The sequence below is a fragment of the Hippoglossus hippoglossus genome, chromosome 16, assembly GCF_009819705.1.
Source record: "Hippoglossus hippoglossus isolate fHipHip1 chromosome 16, fHipHip1.pri, whole genome shotgun sequence".
NCBI lineage: Eukaryota > Metazoa > Chordata > Actinopteri > Pleuronectiformes > Pleuronectidae > Hippoglossus > Hippoglossus hippoglossus.
In genome coordinates this window covers 22779711-22799091 of record NC_047166.1, presented here as the reverse complement: position 1 = coordinate 22799091, position 19381 = coordinate 22779711, and the positions used below count along the sequence as shown (strand labels likewise).

At 40.1% G+C, this 19381-nt stretch overlaps 1 protein-coding gene across 2 annotated transcripts; it reads right to left on the bottom strand.

Annotated features, from left to right (window-relative positions):
- Positions 1-6138: 6138 nt before the first annotated feature.
- Positions 6139-18793, bottom strand: LOC117777251 (galanin receptor type 1-like). Of its 2 annotated transcripts, XM_034611908.1 has the most exons (4): positions 17845-18793; positions 17678-17743; positions 9097-9434; positions 6139-6678 (listed from the first exon to the last, which is right to left on the bottom strand). In XM_034611908.1, the coding sequence occupies exons 1-3, from the start codon at positions 18478-18480 to the stop codon at positions 9114-9116; spliced, it is 1023 nt and encodes a 340-aa protein (XP_034467799.1). In that variant the 5' UTR covers positions 18481-18793; the 3' UTR covers positions 6139-6678; positions 9097-9113. The 2 variants fall into 2 exon arrangements, with proteins under 2 accessions (XP_034467799.1, XP_034467797.1); XM_034611906.1 differs by lacking the exon at positions 6139-6678 and having other exon boundaries at positions 8727-9434.
- Positions 18794-19381: the final 588 nt, after the last annotated feature.

Here is a 19381-nt window from a genome sequence, read left to right as displayed (position 1 = left end):
AGGCAGCCCATGAATGCTGGGAAACTTTCATTTTCCGGGCTGCTCTGTTAGAAAAACATAAATTTCCTGTCTTACTAAGAGAGTCCTTTAGCATTTTTATCCAACTGTGTCCCTACCATGGCTACAATGTTGTTGCTAAAGTCAGTGGCCTCTAGCAGGGCTTCAGCTGATTCTTGAAAAGTCTAAAAAAAAGTCTTCAGCACTACTTGTATCATTCAAATGTGTCTTTTTAAGAGAAATGTTTTGTATGCATGGTAAAGCCTCTGTGTGCTGAAGTTCATTCTTAAGGATACAGATATTAGCACGCTGCAATAAAACTACAAACAAGACCAATTGATAACCTGCAAAAACACTAGTCAGACTTTACTCAGCTTGGTGGTGGGAAGACTGTGAATACCTACTGTCTCTGTCTGTAGTTTGACAGAAAAACATGGCATTTCGAGGGTTATTCTCTACCAGGCTACTCCTCCTTATCGTCAATGATGAGGAAGAGTAAGTAATTCTGAGACTTTTTTAAGACATAAGTCTTAAATTTCATTTATTATGATTGAAGGCCTTAAAATGTCTTAAATTGAACTTGTGTAAACCTGCAGGAAACCTGTCCAGTTCATGTTTAGTCCATGTCCGTGCAGTTTTGTCTGTGCTTTTTTCCCCACTGATGCAAATACGGCAGCTTCTCTTGATTGTGTGAGTAAATCAAACTGAATGTTTGCTTCCCACATTCTTTCTCTTCAGGTCTGAGGCTGTCGAGGTCGTGTATGCATCAACATGTTCTGGTATTATGTGTTAGTGAGTCAGCCCCTGCTCTCCACTTGGGAAAGCCCATGCTGTTTCCCTAATGCTTTTCTGGGAATAGACATGTAGCTGTGGTAATTGTCTGGAAGGGTTTTTGCCGAGCTGCGTGTATGGCACGGCCACAGCGACGGAAAGCAATGCAACACAAGGAGAAATAACACCCTGCTGTACTTGTACATGTTTTCCCACTATCAAGTGCAGAAGTATGTAAGAAAATATGATATTGGTTGCCAGTATTTCTTGCGCTGCCAACACAAATTTGCTGGATTAACTGCTGCTCCTGGATTATAGTTTGTTGGTGTTTCAAGTTAAAATCCCCTATTATCCAAAATTAAGAAGAAAATCATCCTCAGTACAAACCATGCATCAATTTACTAATTGCCATGTACAGTATATCTGTTATTCTGTCTTTCTGTCTGTCTTAATGGCCCCAGGAAGTGCAGTGCTGAGTTTGGTGTGATTTGGACATTTGGACAATATTAATAAAAGTTGATTCAACAGGTGACCAAGAACATAGGCTGTCAGTCCGATATGGTGAAATCAAAATCAAAAAAATATATCAAAACCATCAGGCAGTGATTTTGATCTCAATTTGACCTCAATTACCACTGAAGAAGACGAATTTGAGTAGAATTTCAGAGCATTTATATTGAAACTTCGCTATAGACTCTTTATTAACATCTCTGTAGACAACGTGCAGCATGCAAACAATAAAAAGTGAGTATATTGTAGGACTCACTAATGACAAGGAATAATTAAAAGGAGCATTAACACAGCCCATTCCAAACAAGCAGGTTTAGAACGGGCACTGCACTTGTTGGTCATAATTACAAAAGCTCCAACATTCACAGCATGACATTCACATCCCCTGCAGAGAGGCAGCACGGTACGCTACTGAACTTGCAGTACACATAGGTGAAGGAATGTAAGGTAACATTCAGCTCACACAATTATCTGTAAAGTTATGCACTCTTTTACACCAACAGTTGTCATAAAAACAACTTGTCTGGAGAGAAAGCCTTTCATTTAAGATGCAGCTTCAAAAAGCCAGGCAGAACTGTATACATTTCAGGGAATTAATGGCAGCTTACATGCACTTTAACGAATCATCTCAAAGGTTAAATGCAGCAACACAAACACTTCGTAATGGGCGACCTTTTCCAGCCTGCGCCGCCGCTCGGGTGAAGCCAAACTGGAGCTCGTGCCCCCTCTCCGTCAACGTCGACCGGATAACACCAGTTTAAGAGGCTGCAGTGTCTGTACGTGGGCAGAGTGAGCAACAGGCTTGTTTATGAGCGAGTGATGGGGCGAGTTATCTTATCGTCTAGATGCTGATTTCTGCTTAAGTCCAGTGTTTTTCTGCTGCTCTGCAGTGAAAGGGCTTTTTGTCTCTTCTCCTCTTATGATTGTAAGATTAGCAGCAATATGGTTATTTTGCAGATAAGAGAAATAAACAAGCATTATGTAATCCTTTAAGTAGCCTTAAAAGCATCCGTCCCTGTTCTTCCTCAGTGTATTTCTGCTATGGAAGTAAAATCAGTGTATTTGTAATGGAAGGAAAGTAATGACTTATTATTTAAATGCAGCTCGACTTCGAAATAAACCATTAAATGCAAGATCATGTTGATCCTAAGTTGTAGAGCTACCTACACTCTTAGACAGGTTGAAATGTTTGTTTTTTAAGTGTTTACAGTGGCAGAGTTGCTCTCTATTTGGGGGGGGGGGGGGGGGGGGGGGGGGTTGTTTCACTGACGTCTATCTGATTCGTGCGCATAATGACTTTTGATGGCAAGTAGCCAGCTAGACTCTGCTCCAATTGAGGTGTGCGGCTCAGAGGGGGTGAAAACATAAGCAGATATCAAAAAATAACTGGAGGCAGTCACAGAAAGTGGGAGTTAATCCACCGTCACGCGCTGTGTGACTCAGGCTGAGCTCAGCACGAGAGAAGGCTTCCGTTTAACACCTCCATGATCACTCAGTTATCTGCAAACATTGGATAGAAAACACATATTTAAATAAGTGAATCCAAATCCCGGCTCACTCATACATTTGTCCATGGAAGTAAGTTTTTTTTATTTGTGTATTTAACAGTCTAACAGGCTATTTAAAACCACAATGGTTAACATTGTGTTGGATCAACAAAATGTACTTGCATATCAGTGATTTGTCAACACCCTCAGGTGTGATCCCACAGGCCATGAAAACTGCCGTCATCTACCCCCTGTTAAAGAGATAGTTCACCCAAAAATGAAAATTCACTAATTAGATTCACCACCATGCCGATGGAGGGGTGGGTGAGGGGTTTGAGTCCACAAAACACTTTTGGAGTTTCAGGGGTAAACAGTGTTTCTGCCGAATCCAATACAATTGAAGTAACTGGGGGACCACATCCTCAAACGTAAAACAAATACAGAAAAAATAAATAAAAATGCCTCCATACTGCTCCTGTGGTTTCATCCAAGTGTCTGTAAGCCCCGACGTTCGTATTCGACTCGAAACGAGGTCATTTCCACCATGTTTTAAGCCTAAAAGTCCACCAGAAGTGGACGTTAGCATTTTCAACAGTCTAAGAATGCACCTCATCTGAAGATATCAAAACACGATGTTAATGATGTCATTTCGAGTCAGTAGGGGGGAGTAGATAATGAGTACATTTTCATTTTCGGATGAACTATCGCTCTAAGCAGAATTACATTAATATTGGCTGCAATGGCACATATAATCATTGTATTAATCCACAGTCATGTACCAGTAGCTCTGTGAGGCTGCATCTAAAATAGTACTCCACCCATTTCGATTTACTGCCAGTGTCGCAATCGAAGACTCTTCCTTGTCCAAACCTAAATACCACATTACCCACAATGCAGCTCAAATGAAGTTAGGTCCGAGTGATCGAGACGTTTTGTCGAGATATTCCTGTCCGGAACAAAGGGATGGAATTAAATGGTATAATAGGGAAATTGAATTTAGTTTTGTTTATTTTACGTGAGCTCATAACTAATAACACTCACAATAGCAACTACACAGACAACAGCACATTCACAACATCGGGAGCATTCATAACAACAAATACAGCTGATTCTCCACTTACAGGTTCTGCGTACTTAGCTGAGCTGAACTTTGAATAAACTGGTGAACAGCTTTTTGTGCAGCAGCGGGGGTGCAGCTTTAGGGTTCCATGGCCTTAGGTCTTTACTTGCCACAGCTCAATTACTGCAGGTGTTACATTTTCAGAAAGAAAGTTGCAGCCAGCATCACACCAGGTCAAGCAAACAGCCCAGTCGACACAGGTACCGAACTAGTCCTCTCATTCTCCTTTGTCAGTTGTTTTCTCTGGACCTGATTTTCATGACAATAACCACAATGTCCCTTGTGTGATTTCATCTTGGTTGTGCACCTTAGATACAACTCCTCCAATAGTATCTAAATGTTTTGTCTATTTTATTCGTGGCAATTCTTCTGCCCTGAAAGAGGCCCCTTCTTGCTCGACATTTACAGTACAATGCATCATGGGAAGACAGAGTGTTTCCCCAGACCTCTTAGGGACCACTGAGTTGATATGATGCCAGGAAGAGTGCTCCACTGGTGTGTGGGAACCTACACTGCTATTTTCTTTCTTTTGGCCACAGCTCTCTGTGACATCGAGGGAGGTGAGAGCTCTGAAGAAAAGCTCCTTCTGTAGAAGTGAAGTCCTCAGTGAGACATTTGAGAGATTTCCTTTTATAAGACCGTAGAATGTATATAAAGATAGACGACATGGCAGCTCCTTTAAAGGTCGTGCATCTGCAGTGTAGAACCCCACCTCCTCCATGTTAGTGGGTTGGACTTGGACAAAACGATGTTTTGTCAAATTTTCTCATTGATTCTGTCATTTTAGGTCATTCTTATCACACTGATGTTTGTCCAAGTGTTCATTTCCCACTCAGTTTGGTTTCAATTACTTGTTTGATGCTGTAAAAACCTGGTGAAACATCATGATTGACAGCTGAGACTGGTTGATGATTGGTAGAGCGTGTGTTTCAGTGGAACCACGGCTCAATTCTCAGATCACTACTGCAGACCCATCCATCTTTATACTCTGTCTATGGAAAAAACTATAGAAGTAATAGACTATTGACGATAGATGGAAAAGACTACTAGCTATAGGGTTTCCCCAAATATATAATTCTAAAACATATGATGACATTAGCAGCAATCTCTAACAGCTACCCTTTCATGAAAGTGACGTTATATGAAGAATTTGGCAATAATGTTGCAGTAGGATTCAGCGACATTATTAGAAGGTACACGCTGAGTGGTCAGCCTCCACGATACAATATAAATGTCATCAAAACCATCACCTTCTGTCCTGTGGTGGCGGCTCCAGAAAAAAAGAAAATGCAAAGCAGGTGCTATTTATGAAATACAAATATTTCTTGAGTCAAATGCCACAGAGTTTATTAGAATCATATAGTATTTGCACTGCATATAGACAATCAAAGCCTGGATTTATTTCAAAATACCATCCACGTATGGAGAACTTCAGAGAGCCTCGAGTTGTTTCTCACTTGTTGCATTTCAAGCACAAATAGACAAAAATAATCTTTTTTTTTTTATAATTCTGGTAAATCACTTGATTTCACTTCTGAAATAAAACAGAAAATATTACAGAAAAGTAAGCACACGACAGGACAACCTCGATATCACGCATAAAGCACGGAAAATCTGTACAGACACTGTCATCTAAGTGAATAAATAAATAGAAACTGTCAAATGAAATGTAGATCCCACAAGAAAAAACCTACAGGAAACAGTGCCTTTATTGTATGTCCACACCAAGTGTGTGTGTTTGTGTTTGCTTGCACATACTCAATGACTTGAATGTCGTTAAGAGAAATGCCATGTTCAGCCATAAAAACTGATCAAAATCTACAGAAAGGTTTCTTTGCAGGATTAAAGGTTACTAAAATACAGCCTGCAAATTAAAATCACATCATATTAAGCAGAACAGAAAAGATAAAGGGAATAGGATGGTAACAAATTAGCCTGTAATTAAATATTTGCTTTTGTATGCATATGACTATTGATATATATTATCTATTGGTATTCACTAAATAATTAAACTGTCATTTATGGGCTGTGATATCAACTTTAAAAAAAACAATGCATTCTCTGCTGGAAAAGTTATTTTTTGTTCATGTGCTCTTTAAATGATGTTGTGTTTTGTTCCCCCGTCCGTATCATTTGCAAGAGAAATTCTATTTAGAAATGCATTTCCGACATAATCCCACCAACAAAAAGCTGTGTCCTTCACTTTCAACCTCCTAGATTAGGTTTCCATGCACACCCCCTTTTTTTGGAACATGAAATTCCTCATCTGTACGGTCGGCAGTACGGCGAGCAAAGTCATCAACTGCACCCCCTTGTGCCCTGTGGGAATAATCCTTATACAGATCCTCACTGACCAGGAGGATGAGAGTCTGCTGATTACACTGATGAGTTCCACCTCTAAGGATGGAGTCAGTGGTACCCACTCACATCAGCTGCTGCTGCAAGGAGCTGCCGCAGACTCGCCCCCCCTTCAACGGCGCATTGGTTGCGTAACCTCAAGCTGAGAATCCATGCTTAGATTACTTTGTGATGTTTTATCAGGTTCAAGATATGACACATTCCTTAAAGTCCACAATGTTAGAGATACACATAAAAATACTGTAGGTCCAAGTTAAAGGTCTCTTGTTGTTTCGTTTGAATGGTTTGTTTGAGTACACTGAGGTAAAGCTTCTGTGCGGAGGCTTGGCACATCACATCGATGGTTAGAAACATGGCTACCAGACACGGAGCAAGCATGGAGCTTCATATGTCCAACAGCCTGGCTCAGTCATACAGCACAGCACAATGTGAAAACTCTTAAAATAGCATAAAAAACAAATATAGACACAGGCAAATGTAAATATCAGCTTCAGTGTCCATTACATTTGCTGATTAAATTACAGACTTTATTCATACTGGGTGTAATTAATGGCAATGGTATTTTATCTTAATCTACGGTGACAACCTTTCTCTGGCAGTGTTGGGCAATTTAATGAAAATGTATCCAATGAGGCCTACGAGTAACACATCCCTTTTATTACCCACACATTGTGTCTGTATTTAAAATATCTACAATTAAAAACAAAATGTTGTACGTTGATGAGGTTACAGCCTACATACAGTTTAACAATTAACAATTAATATGAACATATTTGTTGTGTGTATGAATAATTTGAGTAGGAGAACTTGCTGCATTCACCACTTTTCTCTTATTTAAAATGTTCTTCCAGGTACAAACACTATTGTTAAGTGGTCCAGGCCTGTTGTAGGAGTCACGTGAAATGACTCTGCTATTATTGAAATCAAGTTCTTTAGTAATTTCATTACTTTAAAGCAATTGTGAATAAATACATAAATAACACCTCATAATATGTTGATATTCATTTTTTTAACTCTGCAATTTGCATAACAATATAATTGTACATTATTCATGTCTGTGCTACATGTTGTTGCACACTGGGCAGGGGAGCAGACAAATCCTTTATCTTGTTAGGCCCACACAGTGTAGTTGGCATATGACTTTCATGGAGATGGCTGGCTTAGCTTGTGAGCTATTTTCAGATAATTTACCTAAATTTCACAATTTTCTCCAGGTGATAAATTGAATGCTTGAACTCCCTGGTTCATGAAACCAAGTGAACCGGCAGAAAAAAACAAGAGCCCCCATAAGTGTCATATGTGCACTTATACCATGGAAGAGAGCAAAATTGTTGTGGAGGCCAGGTGGATGTGCCTCGACACAGCTGGTGAGCTGCTCTATCTGCCAGAGGAAGGTATGTCAAATCATTTTAGCATGCTGCATATTGCAATGAACAAAGGCGTAATGATCAAGAATCAGCAGAAAATATGCCAGTGCAGCATCACCTCTGATGGCATATTGTCTGGAGTGTTTGTCTGATGGACACACATTCACATTTCACAAATATAAAGACTGACTCATTTCAAAAATGAAATTGCCAGAAAAAAAGAGAACAAAGCTTAACATCTGTGGTTATTTTTACAATTGTGTTCCAAACAGAGGACAGGGGCATGTTTTAGAGACCACAGGAACCTGCTGGAGATATTTTGCAGAGAAGACTTCTGTAGCTTCTGTTTGTCAAAGAAAACCTCTGAGGAATGAACGATGATTGTTACAGCAACCCAGCCTGTCTACTACTTATATTTTAATCTTCTCTGTAAAATGCCCTTTTCCCTGTTTTTCCAGAACAAACAGGCTAAAAAAATCCTTCATGATTTTACAAGGTAGTCACGTTATTATTGTCTTTATTTATCCAAGAATTTATGGCAATGTAGTTCTATTTAACCTCGTCAACAGCTTAGACAGCTTTGTTCATTTTGACAACCATCTGAAGTATGAGATACATCCAAGCCAAAGTTGAAGTCTTTGAGAAACTGGGTCACTGTGGAACTGACTGTAGTGCCCATGAAAATCTACCTGATGCTACTGAGGCATGATGTAATGTACAAAGTTTAAAGGGGACATAGCATGCAAATTCCACTTTGTTAGTGCTTCTACACGTGATGCAATTAAATGGCGGCGGAAATGAAACCTCCTCTTAACTAGAATAAAATTTAGGATTTCTATGGGTGTGTTGGAAATGTTTTATATAATGTAAGTACACAAGTCAACAAATGCATAACATAGCTAATTTTTATACATTTTAATGTTTCATGTTTTATCATTTAGCTTTAAGCTAACCAAGCTGACAGCTCAGATCTGTTTTTCCACAGAGTGGAAACAGATATGAACCCATCATCTGACTCCTACTGGGATTATCAAACGGTGTAATTACTTATCCTTTACTGATTCCTGAAGAGTAATCATAGTTCTGTAAAACCACTGTTCCTTAGACAGAAAAACCTTCAAAATGGGGCCTTTTTGATGTATTGGCTTGTAAATGTACTTTGAAGAGTCATGTATATATTGTCTGCAATCATTAGGATTTTCTCTTCAGGTTGTCTCTTCATTTTCCTGAGTTGCAGACGCCACAGGCTTTAATGCAAGGAAGAGCTGCAGGAAACAGAGACTGGTCAAAGAGTGAGTATTCATGTTGTGTGGCTTTATCTCTTCAGGTATTATGAACAGCGCTTATGTGGAACAGTACAGGTGTACCACTATCTAAGCAACTACACCTACCTACATTGAAAAAACATCCATACAGCCTCATGTCACTTTTACTTTATGCTGAATCCCAGTGTGACCATTGCCTATAATTCGTTTTTTCATATCACCTTCCACACCTTGTCAGTCAAACGTTGGTGCAGTTAGTCGAGGGCGGCGTCTCCGCTTTGCTGCGGATCTCCTTAATGTCGTTGAGCGGGGAGTCACTGGTTCCGATCTGGCATTTGAACACCTGCTTGTAAGCCTTCCTGAAGTTCTCCGACAGGAAGGCGTAGATGACCGGGTTGACAGATGAGTTGCTGTACGCCAGGCTGTGGGCGGCCACCCGTAACACAAAGGAGCCCTGGTTCAGCGGGAAGGTCCCGAACACCGCCCAGAGGTGAACGACGTGATGAGGGAGCCAAGAGAGGCAGAACACCACCACCACCACCAGCACTGTCTGAGCCGTCTGGGGATGAATGAGAAAGAAAGAACAAAGGAAAGAAAAGAGGGAGGTTTAGTCTGTGCCATTTTGTCAAAATCAAATAATAATGTCCATCTCGTGCGATATATAGCAATCCTAATAATGTCCTAATCCTAAAAATGTTCCTTTTTACAGCTGAATTACCTTATTTTTTTTACTGTCACTTAATAATTCTATTAATACAGACACTGAAAGGGCAAAGAGAGAAGTTAAGGTTTAAGCTCACTTGGGAGTTGTTAATGTGATATTCGTAGTGCATCATCAACACTATGTTACGCTGGTATTTTCCAAGAGTCGATTTGTTTTGTGATAAACTCAGGACAAATCATGTTATCATATTAGTATAGGCTTATTAACACATGCTACGGACACAGAGCAACATTAACATTCATATGGAGTCCATCTAATGCAAATACACTCTTCTTTTAGCTCAGTTTTGGACTCCACACTGCTCCATAAGTTTGTCTATCTGCTGTTTGAGTGTTTGTGTTTGTATCCAACTGAAAACAGCTATGTGTTGCTTTTGGAAACATAACTATAAACTCCAGACTTCTATAGAGTAGATATTAACTAGTGCAGCTTTAAAACGATGACATGAATATTAGTGGTACTGCACTTCCTGCTTGAACCCACAGAATCTGGAAAGTAGACCAATTTGCATGCAATTCCATACTCGTTCAGGGCCTCATAAAATCTGTGATTGAATCCCGTTAAACTGACCGGCACCACTGAAATCATATTATCATATTATCGCCATGTTGCTCAGCAGATCCAGCTGAAGTCCTGTAAATGTTAAGATGACCCTCATATCAGAGCAAGCGTTCATGCTTTGTATTGAAGCTTGTTGTTGGGCCTTGAAGATGTATGTGTTTAACAATGGTGGCAATGTAAACCGAGGACATCATGCTGTCTGAACAAGAACCATGGCAAGACTCTGAGGTTTCAGTGCACGTGTCAGTACTAATATCATTCAGTTCTGAGGCTATAAACATAAACAAGGTCACATGTTAGCACACCTAAGCACACGCATGCTAATGGCTTTACGAATGATTAATCTAATTAGCCACTGATGCCACTTTATCTACAGGTATATCCAAGGACAAAATGTCTTGTGAGTTACACCCAACTATGTAGTTGTAATTACCTTCAGCTCACTATATACTTTAACAGAATCATACTTATTCACACATTCCCTCTCTAAAGTTTCCAAAAATAAGTTAATGTTCAGATATATTTTAGGAAAATTTGAGAACTCAATGTGACAATTATGGCAAACCAATTTTATGCAGTGTCTAAAAGGAAAGTGGTGGATATTACTCTATTCCTTTGGCCAAGACTACATCAGTTAAGCCAAAGGCTACAGCTCCAAAGTGTGATCATTAAAAAGAAAAAAAAACTAATTATATGCTGCCTGATCTGATGGGCCGCTCCACTGCCTTTCTTGATAGTAAGTCCATTTGTTCCAGAAGTAATTAGCTCCCATCATTTAACATAAATATAGAGAAGCCTGACATTAACTTGGTTTGCTGCTGTTTTCTGTACTTTTGCTTCAGGAAGGATGTAAATAATGTCAATGTTTAGCCATTTGAGAGTGTAACAGTCATCGAGTGCAAAGAGACAACTAGAAGAAAGACAGAAACACAGTATGAGACATTGTTAATGCATTTATATGCAAAAACTGGAATGGCACTTGCATACCTCCACCAAGCTAAACACCAAACAGTCCATGTATAAAACCACATTTAAATTCATTAGATCCAGATTTTTGTTTGGATCTGCACCAAATTATGCACACTCATAAATATCAGTCCCCTATATGTGTCTGATATTTTTCAGGAAGACTCATTATTTATTATTTGATATATACAGTATATAAAGAAAATGTTGAAAAATAAAGCGAAAAAATTCCTGGATCCGCCCCCTGATCTGGATCTGCACCAAAAAATAATGAGATGTTCTCTGACCCATACTGCATCCATCTACTAAGTTTCTTGGTAATCCTTCCACTATAGTTTTGGTAATCCTGCTAACAAGCAAACAACCAAAGCAGATGAAAACACAAACTCCTTGGCGGAGGTAATTACTAGCTGACATACTGACATTTGACTCATGCAGGCTTTGTCCTGAAAGGTACAAAAACATGTCAGAGAAGTATCGGGTCAAAAGTTTCAGACTAGATACAAACAGCTTTAGTTGGTGAACGTAGGAACATTTGATGAGGTTTAAATCCTGCTCTTTTATTCTCCCATGATTAAAGCTGCACTTATCATACTTTCATCTTAACAGCTGATCAAATGACAATGTAATTAATACCAAGCTCTGCTCTTAGCCTCATCTCTATAAACCTGTTTAGCAAACTATATGGTTACTGTATGGTTAACCCTCAACCGACTCAACAAATGAATGCTAGTGTTGCTCGTTGTCTGCTGGATGTGTAGCTGGGGAGCTGTTTGCTAAGAAGTTTGCATGTGTTAGTGAAGTGTGTACAATTTATTGCACTATGCCAAAGGCCAAAGACAAAAAAGCAAGAAAAAAAAAAGAATTACTCAGATTTAAATAGCATGAGCACCAAAGAAAGTCAATATTGCAAAAGGACAAACAGGTTACTAGAGTTGAATTTGATTTTTTTGTAATTAGATTTCTTTTCAGAAACACAGATAGTTAACTTTTGGACTCAGATCAAAATATATGAACTAACTGTAGAGTCGAAGCCTGTTCACTGATGAGAAGAGCTTTAATAATAACATGTCGGTGCAAATCTTTATACAGTCTGATCAAACGCTGTATTGTGGAGTGCAGTATTGATCTTTTATACAATGAATGTGTAATGAAACAACACATCATCGATCAAATCAGATATAAACATCACCAAGTGGACCGTGTCCAATTTGAAATGAAATGTCAATATTGGCCTGAAATATCAGCCCAACCCTATGCACAAGAATGCACACGCACGCACGCACGCACGCACGCACGCACGCACGCACGCACGCACGCACGCACGCACACACACACACACACACACACACACACACACACACACAGGAACTAGGGACAGGTTTCCCACAGTTTTTCACGTAGCTGTATGTTAAGAGCCTTGCTTTGTTTGGCCAGCCTCCATAAAACATTCATATTTTCACCTCAACCCCCTGAGAGCCATCAGTTAGGCTTATGGAAACAGCAGCAACACCACAGGAAGAAATAACTGATGAAACAATAATAAAAAGGCAAATAAAATCTGTGCCTTTCAACCCCGTCTCTGCAGCCACATTGTCTCACTTGTCACAGACAGCTGGATGGTCTCTAAAAAGTTTTCATTAATTGACACTAGGCTATATCTTATTTTACATTTTTACAGTGTGGAAATTTGTTAATTTGAATATACTGTACTGAAGAAATGAAATTCAAAGTTGGACTTCTTTCCTTCGTAGAAAAAAATAACATTTGAATTCCTTTTAAACAATTATTATTATGCCTTTCCATCCACTGCTCTTGTGTAAATATTGTGAGTTTAGTGAATCATGATCAACAGTTGGTGGCAGTAATTCTCCAGTCGAGTGCAATGTCGATGTTTAAACGCAGCAATTTAACCTTGAAATGTGAAAGACCATGAAGAAATCGTGACTGAAACATGGCATTTATCTCATGTATCACTTCAAGAAGCACTCATGATTCATTTTGTATTATTATTTAATATTTACTTAGAAAAAAAACAACCGACCTGCTGGTCTGCAGTTAAACCATTGTATGGGTGTGTTTTGCATTTATGAAGCTAAAAGTCGAGGTAATGTTACGAACTAAATATACTGCAAAATAAATTAGATTTAAAGAATGAACTATTCATAACTTTTATAATGTTTTTTCAAATCTCTCAGGATACAATACAATAGTTACACTCAAATAATAATGCCACACTGTCAGCAGTTTCTGATGCTTTAGCTGTCTTAATTTCGATCTGAAGACGACTTGGCCAAATATTCAAATACTTTGTATAATTACCCACCGCTATTGCGTTTTTCCGAATACCTGACTCATATCATTAAGAGAACTCTCCTCAGGCTACAATGCTAATTACTGGCTTTTTAACCTCTGGTTCAGCACTGTGAATCCAATAAAAACATAATTGTTTGCCAAGTAAAATTAAATCCCTCGACTCTGGTATTCCCAAGAACATTAAGCAGGAGCCACAGTGAATGAGGCCAAAAAATGTTGGAGATTTTGTTTATCTCAACACAACATGAAACCAGAGGGGTTAAGAGTTTTATTAGAAACACATTTTTCACATATTTGCACAGAGACGAGAATACTTAAAGAAGATTTACGATTTTCTTTCTGGAAATTTGGCCTCATAAGAGTGTATCATTTGACTCTGGCTGTGTGATTCCCAGTCTGGGTGCAATCGGGTGATTTAAAAGAAAACATTTGTCGACATGTATTTGACAAGCGCAGTGGGAGTGACCTTGCTCTTCCCAGCTGTCACTCACATTATGTTTCACAGGCCTGATGTTGAGCTGCACCACGGCACTACAGCTGCACGTTACCATACAAACTATTGATGAAACACCTTTTGAACAAATCTCTCCACTTTGCACCAAGCACATTGTTTGGCCAACTGTAAACTGCTTATTTGTCTCATTCGCTTGCAAACATGACTGACCTCATAATCAACTGATGCTGAAAGGTATTAATATGATTATTGTCCTTTGAGATCTTGTAGTTAATGTTTAAAGTAATACATTTGGAAGAAATGCTTATTCCTTTTCTTACAGATAGATAAAGACGATTAAGTCAATACTACGATGGAGACAAGTACTAGTCCTGCACTTATGCTGCATATGATGTATATATCATCCCGACCAGAATAACTAGCAAACAATTTGGATGAAATATTCACCTCAAATCTCTTCAGCTGCTTTTAGACATGCACAAAACTCCCGAGTCAATTGCTGCGGAAATTCTGTGGACTTTTTCCTGCCACTTCCAGTAAAAACTCCAGATAATCTCTGAGTGAGTTCATGGGAAAATAGACCAGGAGATTCTCCGGAGGATTCACCGCGTGGGTGTAAAGAAATAAAAGAAAAGAAAACAAATATCTGCAAATGAATAAGATGTATGATCATGTAGACGAGACCAACAACGATTCTAGCTCGCAAAGACAACGAGATTTGAGAGGCTTTGTTGATAAGACGTCACGTGAGCTGTCAACAAAAACATGCATGATCTCTGCAGCTGAATGTATGTGTTACATCCTGCCTCCATGCAGCCTGCACAAGTATCATATTGACCTGAATACACAACTTGTTTCTATAAATTACAATTGAATAGGTAGGGTTGTCTTGTTGTCAGCATCAGGTGCTACTTTGAATCTAGAGAGTGTGTCAAGTCTTCTATTGCTTTAATGTGACTGTGCTAACAAGTGTTTTCAAGCTTGTTTATATGAGCGAATCAAGTGTTTCATTAATCTGCAGGAGCGTCTCAAAGCTCTTGTGATGTTATGCTGCCATGAAGGAAAGAAATTTGTGAAGACCGGTGCGGTGTCCGCAGTAAGGTGGACGTTGTACTTGACCACTGTGGTAAAGAAGGAGCTGAGCTTAAAGACAGAGCTTTCAATCCACCAGTTTGTCTATATTCTGACTTTAATCTAGACTACATTGCATTACATTACATTTCATTTAGCTGACCCTTTTACTATGGTCATAAGCTTTGGGAAGTGACAAAAAGAATATCATGGATACAAGGAGAGACAAAATTAACTTTGTCCATAGCAGGGCCGGCCCTGGCAATGTTGGAGCCCTAGGCGAGATTTCAGATTGGCCTGGGAACAACGCTGGATACCCCAGCAGGACCTTTGGAATACCCTGCTTAGCCTTCTGCCGCCAGGACCTGACCCCACATAAGTAGAAGAAAATATATGGGTCGAAAAATAAATGTTTATAGCATCCCCGGAGAGCCTTGCTGCAGAAATGAACCAAAGAGAATGTCTATCAAGCAGCCAAGAATTACAGCTGTCAGGGATGATGAGATCCAAAAGAAAGATTTTGTCTGTGAAATGATTTTTGACCACTTCCATGGGAAAAGAGAAAAAGGGCTTTAGCAGAGATGACTCTTCTCTCCTTGGATTAATATAACTTCAGGGAAACTTTCCCAACAGAAGGATGAGTGTCTCCTAACCTCAAAAACTCATTTCTCAACAGCAGATTTTGGAAAAAGGGGACTCTCTCATAATTGGGGTCATATTACATACATTTAGGCAATTGAAAATGGTGCATGTGACTGAGTCAGAATAATGGTGTATTATTCTGTTCTTTCCGTTCTGATGATATAGTGTGAAAATAACCATAACCCCTAGTTTTTGTACAATACTAGAGCAGTGCCTGTTCTAAACAGGTAATGGGTAAAGACAATTGTGTTGTGCTGTTTTGAGCACAGGACACACACACTGCAACAGCCAGGTTATGTGTACAGCCTCTCAGTTAGACTAGGGAGAGAGCAGCGGGTGAGTTGTGTAATTGTGGGACCTCCAGTTTGACAGGTGACAAGATTTGTCTCCTCTCAAAAATGTGTGTTTGCCCGGTAGCACCTGTTTATTGATTTCACACCATGTAAGGAAGTGAAAAAGAGGTAGTTTTTATATAATGATGAATTTTCTCTTCTAACTTTTGAAGGACTTTGTGCTAAGCTAAAATGATATATTTGCCTCTCATTGCACATTCATTATTCCACTTCCTATTGATTCTATAAGTCACTGTAGGCTGAATTGACCTTTTTTATCATCTACACATGCATGGGACAAAATAGATATCCTGCCAGGAAAACACTAATTTGGGCACAACAGCACGCCTGGGTTTTTATTAAAAATAGTAAATGACTGTTGCCTCTTTTAATGTAAAATGATTGCACCAGTGTGTATGTTTCTCAGTGTTTAAGTAGCTGATTCCTTATTTAAATTTAACATGTGCCAACAAACTGTCTCATCTGCTGTGACACATTACATTACATTACATTGCATGTCATTTAGCTGATGCTTTTATCCAAAGCGACTTCCAATTAGTGCATTCAGCATCTATGAGGGGCTATGAGGGGTTGAGCTTCTTGCCCAAGGACACTTCGGCATGGAGGACGACTGCCCTTCCCCCTCAGCCACAGCCGACACTAGGCAAAGAGTTGCTCCCCTGTCTAAATGTATAATATGTATTACAGTCAGGGTTTGATGAGGTGTTTGCCGACAGTTTCTCACAAAGCTGTCAGTGTCCCGTCCCCTCTGTGTGAGTTCTCCATCACTGCTCTGCACAGCAAATCATCAGAGTGTGTGAGCTTCATGATATCTCCTTCCACGGTTTGTTTCGAGCCCCGTGCCATAAATCATTGGACGTAGGTGTACATCAAAGCACATTTTTATTCTCATCAACCCTCCCCCCTCCCGGCTGACCCAGACTATTTACTCCTGGCTGCATAGCACAAGGCTGCTAAACTGACCAGCCGTGAAGAACAATGGATTGACAGACAGACATATCAGCAATTAAGCTAAACTACCTCCTCCAAGAATAATGAAGAACAGATCATAGAGAATCACTTGAGTGTGGTAGGTAATTGGTAGGTAATATTAAGTATGACTAGATTTGGAACCATGAGGAAGGCAATAGTCTTTTTCACAGATGCCTGTTGAATTGGATGGAATTGGTACCACGTACGGTACTGAAATCCTAGTTAATATCACGGTTAAGCGTGATATATATCTTTCTAAAGGTCAAGAAAACTGACCTCTGCTGTGAATCCAACCATGTCATATGCTTTGTGAGCCATGAAATGCACTGATCTGGAGAGATAAAGGGTATATGAGTGAAGATATGACTTACAAGTGCCCTTTCTTAAGATTTACATAAAGGCTGACACCATTCACCATCCTTAGCATTACCAATCAGTACAAATTTCAGTATCACCATGGGCAGATAATGGTTTAAAACTCAATTCATAGCTTCAGAAGGTCACTTTTAATGGGGACATTTTTACATGTACAAGTATTTTCAGTGATTTAAATATTGTTTTACTGGATTTATTTCTTTCTCAGACTAGGAACTTCAAGTCATATGATGTAATTCAGCAGTAATTCAGCAGGTAGAAAATCGCCATCACCGTCTTCTCATCTGTTATTTAGTATTGATTCAGTGTTTGTAACTGATGACAGTCAGAATACACCCCAGCCCCCAAAAGACTGGAACAATACATACCTTTTTCTTTGATGCCTCTGACTTTTTGGACATGTTCCTTAGTTTTTTGTGCAAATGATTCAAAACCTGTAAGTTAGAAAATACAGGTAAGATATTTATTTTTGATAGTTCAGTCATTTCCACAATTGGAAAATGACCCGTGACCCTGTGTGATGAGATGTTCTTACCTTTGCATAACAGAAGGAAATCAGCAGCAGAGGCAACACATAACCAAACACGAACGTGCACACCACGTAGACTTTCTTCTGGTTCAGACCCGGCCACTCTTCCCAGCAGAAGGTGTGATTGTCCCTGGGGAAAATGTTCTGGTAGTACATGACGGGCGCTGCCATGGCCAGGGAGAGTATCCAGATCACCACCACTCCGATCAACGCGTGCCTCGCCACCCGGATGGAGGAGGACTTTCTGGAGTGCACGATGGCCACGTACCGGTCCACGGACATGGCAGACAGCGTGAAGATGCTCACCAGCATGGACACGGTGAAGAAATAGTGGATGAACTTGCAGATGAACGCGCCCAGGACCCAGGTCGGCATCATGTAGATGGTGGACTGGAAGGGGATGCAGAAGAGCAGGTACGAGAGGTCCGCGATGCTCAGGTTGAGGATGAAGATGTTGGTGGTGCTCCGCGGTTTCCCCGGTTTGCTGCGCGCCAGCACGGTGATCACCATGGAGTTGCCCAGCACGCCGAGCGTAAAGATGAGCCCGAACACCAGCAGCGTGATGAAATTATCCGTGCCGATGCCGAATAAAAGTTTCTCATCGTCCTCCTCCGCCACGCTGAGGTTCCACGACTCGTTCATTGTGCCCCTGGTTTTTAGATGAACTTTCAACGATAGCAGGTTGACCTATGGAAGGTCTGTGCGCCAAGGCTGCTTCATGGCACGCACTTTTCAGAGCAGGTGTCTCTGGTCCGGTGCGCCTCCATCAGCGCCCCCGCACATGTTGTCTTTATGACAAGCTCTCGGGAAGAACTAGTCTTACTCCTCACACTCCTCACACCAGTTAACAAATCTCCTAAAGCTATTTGGTTCTCTCGTCGTGCCGCCGCGCGTCTCGGAGTCCTTCTCTCCTGGCGCGCACCTGACGCGTCTGCACATCCACCGCGCTGATCCACTCTCTACTCTGTCTGCGTTTGGACTTCTCCCCCTCATATTATAGCAGGGGCTGGGCTGTGCCCATTCACGTCACCACCTATCAGACCACCTCCAGAGAAATCCTCAGAGAAAAGAATATATAGCCTATCTATATGTATGTGGATATATTTTCTCCTGCACGTTTCTCAACCCATCCCTGTAATTTAAATGACAAAGGCCAGTCAGTGCTACTTCCTAATTCATTTTGACCCAGTATGGGTTGGGTGCAAATGTTATTATGATTGTCAGCCTGATGGACTGTCACAATTACTATAGGCTCAAACTATCTCTTCTTGCTCTGATTTCCTTATTTGAGTTTCATTATTTTTCACAATGGAGAAATAAACTGAGAGTGTGGTCATTTCTGTCCACGTTATTTCACTAATCTATGTGCATGAATGACAATGAGGAGTTGAGTCACAGTGCTCGTCTCATATGTCAGAATCAAGAAGTCACACCACAAAACAAATGCATAAATAAAATGGATTCTAAAGTCTAATCAGCTTTTATATTTCTTCGTCATCAGACAGCCCAGAACAAACAAACTCATTGAGCGAGTCTGTCTGAA